The sequence below is a fragment of the Nannospalax galili genome, unplaced genomic scaffold (assembly GCF_000622305.1).
Source record: "Nannospalax galili isolate Female #2095 unplaced genomic scaffold, S.galili_v1.0 scaffold417, whole genome shotgun sequence".
NCBI lineage: Eukaryota > Metazoa > Chordata > Mammalia > Rodentia > Spalacidae > Nannospalax > Nannospalax galili.
In genome coordinates, this window is record NW_008340785.1 from 81,090 (window position 1) to 87,456 (window position 6,367).

General features: G+C 34.8%; 1 protein-coding gene across 1 annotated transcript in view; it reads left to right on the plus strand.

Moving 5' to 3' along the window:
• The window catches only part of Tbc1d32 (TBC1 domain family member 32), a gene marked incomplete at its 5' end in the record, with an annotated part of 270,497 nt that overhangs the window by 78,365 nt on the left and 185,765 nt on the right, over positions 1-6,367 (plus strand). Inside the window, 2 exons of the mRNA XM_008835797.3 lie at positions 3,304-3,505; positions 4,113-4,195. Coding sequence (XP_008834019.3) covers positions 3,304-3,505; positions 4,113-4,195 — 285 coding nt within the window. The remainder of the gene's footprint in view (positions 1-3,303; positions 3,506-4,112; positions 4,196-6,367) is intronic.

The window sequence follows — 6,367 nt, forward strand, 5'->3', positions numbered from 1 at the left end:
CAGCCCCTAAAAATATTTTTAAAATGCAAAATGAATTAGGAATATTTTTGTGAACTACTTATGTTGTCATCTCTTCTACAAATTGTTAAGTGAGAAAAGAGAAAGCTGAGAAGAATGGTTATAGGATGCTGCTCTTCAAGTCACAGAACAGTATGAATGGCCATTTTTATATTGGAAGGGAATTATGAGTGGACACACTGAACAGTAATGTAAATGGTTATTTTTAGAAGACAAAAGAGAAAAACAGATACACGCATGGGGAGATCTATGGAATTTACATGGATTGTACTTAGATTCTTTTTTTGAATCAAGATACTGTTTTAGGTAACAAATGTTAAACAAAATTAAAAAGAAAAATCTCATAATTTTTAAAAAGTATAAAATAAATGAATAGCTATATTTAACAAGTTAATGGTATTCATAAAGAAAGAAAATTTCTTCAAATGGTCTAATTTTTGTTGAATTTGTAGTGGGATATATTCTTAAACAATAATCTTCAAATGTAAGCTGTATTCTGTATGTTTAGAAGAAATTTTGCTTTTATTCTGGAGCTGTTATACATAATTATAAGAAACAAAAAGTAATGACAGGAAACAAAGATTTCCAACATAATAAAACAAAATTAAAGAAGTTAAGCAAAACTTTGAATATTCAGTTCATAATGGAAATACAATTATGGACTCATTTTCTTCCAAAAAGCTACATTTTAGATCATCACCAGTGAAAAGGTCTAGGCATAATGATGTCTTTGACCACAAGTAGACACCTGCCTTGTGATCTCTCCATGCCTTTTCTTCCAAGAGGAGACAGGAAGTCTTGAAAAAATGCCTATTAGGTCAAGGTTAAGAAATGCATAAAATTATCTTTGGTTGTCTTTTGATTCTAGAAAGTCGGTTAGCTACTTAAGACTAACAGGATAGTGCCAAAAGTACCTCAGTAGAAAGATTCTGCTGCAAGAAGTGCATGCAATGTGAGGTTAAAAAAAATCATGGGAGAGGCTGAAAAGATAGCTCAGTGGTTAAAAGCACTGTTGGCTGCTCTTGCAGAGGACTCTGGTTCAGTTCTGAGCATCCAAGTGGTGGCTAGCAACCATCTGTAACGCCAGTTCCAGGGAATCCAATGCCCTCTTCTGGCCTCTGCAGGCATTGATTGACACAGATGCACTTATATACAATACAGGCAAAACATTCATACACATAAAATAATAAATTTAAAACAATCAGATGTAATAGATTAAAATACATGATGTATTTAAAAATATATGGATTTAAAAGATATTATAATAAAAACGTAGCCCAAAAATGGACTTAAGAGTTTCTTATTGATATTGCCATGATACCAGTGTATTACTTTGCAAATTGATAAAGATTAGAATACTTTTCTAACCTTCCCTATACAAACTGCATTTTAACTAGTTACTCAGTGCAAGTTCTTTACAGAACAAGTTTAGTTACTACAAACAAAATTATCAAAATTATTTGACTAGAAAAAAATGTAATTCTTCTATTCTTCATGAATAGTAGCCCTAAGTCACGATCATACTAGTAGCTAAAATCATCAGATGAGAAAACCTCAGGGAGGGCTTCCTCCTGGAAAGGTTGGGCTGACCCTCTGACCCACTGATTTTTAGCAACACTGAAATTGTACTTCCGGATCAGAGCCTTCTGCAACAGAAGGTGTGCAGCAGAAACCACTGGTGAACTTGTTTTGCCAAGGAGGGAAAAAGAAGTAAAAGAACTGAACTTTAATTAAGCCTCTAGATCTAATTACTATCTTACTGGCTTTATGGCGAAAGAGGAGAATGGTTAGATGACACCATGGGGAAGCAGTTATTCACATATAAAATTTCCATGGGGAAAAAGAAGACGGGAAGCTTAAACAGCCTTTGCAATTACAGGACTTGTCAGAATTGTAATTTGTACATACCTATTATAAAAAGACATCTTTAAGACAATAAAGATATTTTTTTTGATATGAGCTGACTTATAGGATATTAAGAAATTCTAATTTTTATGTGGATGTATTAACCCTTAAAAAAACCCTTAAAATAGAATGTGTTATTTGGAGATGTATACCAGGCTATATAATATGGTTACTGGGATTTATCTTGCAATTTGGTGTCAGGGATGGAAGTTAGGATGCGTATAAGCCAAGGATGGTGAAATAGTCATAACTGCTAATGGAAGAAAGACACCTAGAGACCCAGGACTCTATTACATCTAATGCCTACTGTTTTTGTTTTTGTCTTTTATTTGTAAAGTGTGTTTCTCTGGAGTTAGACTAGGTCATCCTGTTTCCATTTCTTTATTAGTTGTGTAATACTGTGTCACATATACTTCTGTAACCTTCACTTTTACTTCCTCATTTGTAAACTTCTACTTCATAGAATTATAGAAAGAATTACTTAAGTGCATTGAAAATACTGAAATAGTAGCTGGCACATTAAAAGCATTTCTATCTCTGTTACTATTACTTACCTGTTACTTCTAGGAAAATGTCTCAAACTTTGAGATAGGGCAGTTGAGTCTTGTTAATGGGGTAGGAAAAGTGACCACAGTGCTAACAATAAGAGTATGCTTTCATTATAAAATCAAGAACACTCTATGACCTTGGTCATCAGCATCTGCAACCTTAAGTGTGTGCAGTTGTTCTTTCTTCCCTATCTGGATATTCTTTCATCCATTCCACTAAAAATTTTATTACTAGACTTTTGTACATTGCTGGTACAGGAATAGTGACCTATTTGAGAAAAGCTACGTAATGACTAAAGGAGGGCTAACAACTGGTTGTTTTGACAAGACTGGTGGTGTACTAGTGCTTTATGAATTCAGGAACACATGGCTTTGGAGCCTCATCTAGGTGTCCCCTTGGAGTCTCATCTAGATGTTCTCTTGGAGTCTCATGTAGTTGTCCTCTTGGAGCCTCATCTATGTGTCCTCTTGGAGTCTCATCTGGGTGTCCACTTGGAGCCTCACCTAGGTGTCCTCTTGGAGTCTCATCTCGGTGTCCCCTTGGAGCCTCACCTAGGTGTCCTCTTGGAGTCTCATCTAGGTGTCCCCCTGGGGTCTCAGCTAGGTGTCCTCTTGGAGCCTCATCTGGATGTCACTGGAGCCTCACCTAGGTGTCCTCTTGGAGTCTCAGCTAGGTGTCCTCTTGGAGTTTCATCTGGGTGTCCTCTTGGAGTCTCAGCTAGGTGTCCTCTTGGAGTTTCATCTGGGTGTCCTCTTGGAGTCTCATCTGGGTGTCCTCTTGGAGCCTCACCTAGGTGTCCTCTTGGAGTCTCAGCTAGGTGTCCTCTTTCAGTCCTACAGGTGCTCATGTAATTGCCAAGTTTTCAAAGAAACTTCTTGATGAAGAGATTTCTGTTTTTTCTGGATTGGAAATGCTGCCTGTCATTAAAGGAGCTTTTATTTCTGTGTGTCGTCAGATGTATAGTACATGTGAAGGCTTACAGGTGTTACTTCCTTACAGTCTGCATGAATCTATAATGAAGGCATGGAAGAAGGTAAGTATTTGAATTCATTTTTTCTCCATGCAGATCTTAATTCATTTATAAGCATCATTGTAATCATATACTGAGAACAGGGTATTTAATGAGGCAAGCATCACTTCTTTAGCATCATGGTATTTGGAAGGCATAATGCTTCTTACTTTGACACAAGAGAACCCCAGGACCTCCTCATGTAGACTGCTCTTCTAAGCCTTAGCTGATTATCACATAATTTTATTTTGGTAGCAGAAAGTTTTGTGAATTCTCTTTTGAATAGACTACATTTTTCTGTGAAAGTTATTTCTGAGCAACTTTTAAAGAAAGATAGGTTTTGTTATGAGTATTAAGAGCCTAATGTAGCAATACCATGTAAAGTGTGTGTGTGTGTGTGTGTGTGTGTGTGTGTGTGTGTGAATGGATTACTGTCTTTTAATTTCATTTAATATACCTTATTTATAAAATACTTTCAATAATACTTAACAATCAAATACTTTATCTTGAAAAGTAATTGAGTTAAAATACATTAAGGATAAAAACCCCTCAGAACTACAGCATAAGATATCTTATGAATAGTGTTATCAGTAAGAAAAACAATAATGCAAATGTCCTTTATTTTTTAAAGACAAGTTTGCTGTCAGAAAGAATTGCTACTCCAGTAGAGGGTTCTGATTCTGTTTCTTCAGTGAGCCAGGAATGTCCTGTTACGTAAGTACAGTTGTTAGTCAGCTATTACATTTGTTGAAATCGTTTTAAAATTACTGAAATGTAATAGAAAACTGGTAAAGATATTTTCCACAAAGTTAAATGTATATGTACATGTTCAAGGAAAATTACACTTTATAGAAGCGCTAGAGATTATGTGATACATGGAACCATTAACAAATCTAGCAGTATTTATTAGACTTGCTTCATCCTATATTTATATATTGTGCAGTGAGCTTGGGATATTATAAAATACTTTCCAGAATATTGGAAAATATTTTTCAGAAAATTTGGAGAATTAACAAACAGTAAAATTGTAAAGTTAATTAGAATGGTCAGTAGACGTAAAACATTTTTAAATCCTAGTGAAGTCTATTTATACTTTTAAGTTTTTCAAAATGTGGTGAGTTCAGTTTAATTAGATTTTGGCATTTGAAAATGATTTAAACCAGCATTTAAGTTTAAGAATTTGTGTTTCTTTATAAATGTTAATAGGATGTGATTATCAGATTAGAAGGAAAGATACTTTTTTTCAATTAAGATTTACATGTGTTCCAAAATTTTCTTTTAGTTTAAAAAAATTTGGGGTGGATTTATTTATTTTTGTTTTATATAGGTGAGTGTTTTGTGGGTATGTAAGTGCACCTGTGTCATGCAATGCCCACAGAGGTAAGAAGAGGTTGTCGGATCCCCTAGAATTAGGGTTATGGATCGTTATTATTTGCCATGTGGGTACTGGGAATTGAACCCAGGTCCTTTGCAAGAGCAACCAGTGCTCTTAACCTCTGAGCCATCTCTCCAGCCCTGATTTCCTTTTATTTTTAATTGAATGTTGGCATAATCTGAAAAAATAATTGGTATATTCTTTGTTAAATAAATGTTGAATTTGAATTTATTTGTCTTTATAGGTACAGTTAGTTTAACGTAAGTCAGTTAAACAGAAAGTTTTCAATTTCCTTAAAGGTTTAAAATAATTCATTCATATATATATATATTTTCTAATATGTTTATCAAATGTATATATACTGCTGGATATTTTCTTTCATTGAATGTATGAACAAAACATTTCTGTCATTTACTTTTTAGTTTCATTTGCTTTCATTTTAAACCCTCTAGCATTTTATCAAATTTTCATTTCCATTCATGGATTTATTTTCACTCATTCATTCATTAGACCATGGCTTTTGCTAAGTTCAGAGATGGATATAAACCTTAAGGAGGATGTGTGGAGCAGAACAGAAATAAACAAATACATCCTGGCTACATAGTGTGCTAAATATTTGGTTTGGGTTATGCAGAGTCCATTGGGATCCAGTGTGCAGGGGAAGAATTCTCAGAAATTATTGCCAAATCAAGTTATAAAGAATACATGGCTGATAACTTGTAATAAAAGGTGGGATGTGTTATTCCACATAGAAAAAATAGTGTGGTCAGAAGGCTGGAAGTGATGGGCAGCATGATTAATGTATTTAATGTTTTACTTTTCAGTAATATTTTTTAGATTCTTATGGTAGAATGTGAGAGAGCTAATTAATAAATCATACCTCACTGACTCACTTGTGAATTTTGAACAAGTTAACAAAAATGGAAGATGTCAAGTAAATCAAAACACTCAATAACACAGCCTTCTTAATGTTAGACCAGTTTGGTCCAGTCACAATCTACAGGTGACAGCATAGGCTTTCTTCACAGGCAAAAATTTATTGCCATCAAACCTCACTGCATAGTCGAGCAGAGCAGAATGAGCATTTGGTATAGAGAGCTGTTTTCTGTAGAGGAAGTGGACCAGAGCAGAGGTATGCTTATCCAAGTAGACTCTGATCACCCTCCAAATCTCCCAAATTCATCTGTCTTTCATGTGAAGTGAGAAGCAGGCAACATTGGCAATAACCTACAAGATATAGGTGTAGGAAAGGCTTTTCTAAACTGGACATCAATTGCTCCGGAAAAAAGGTCAAGAATCAACAAATGGGACCCCATTAAACTAAAACGCTTCTGTACATCAAAGGAGGCAACCAGGGAAGTGAAGAGAATACCCACAGAATGGGAGAAAATCTTCACCAGCAACACATCTGACAGAGGTTTAACTTCCAGAATATATAATATAATGGCCTCAAAAAACAGAGAATCAAGAAAGGAAGTATTCCAATTAAAAGATGGGCTAAGGAGCTGAAC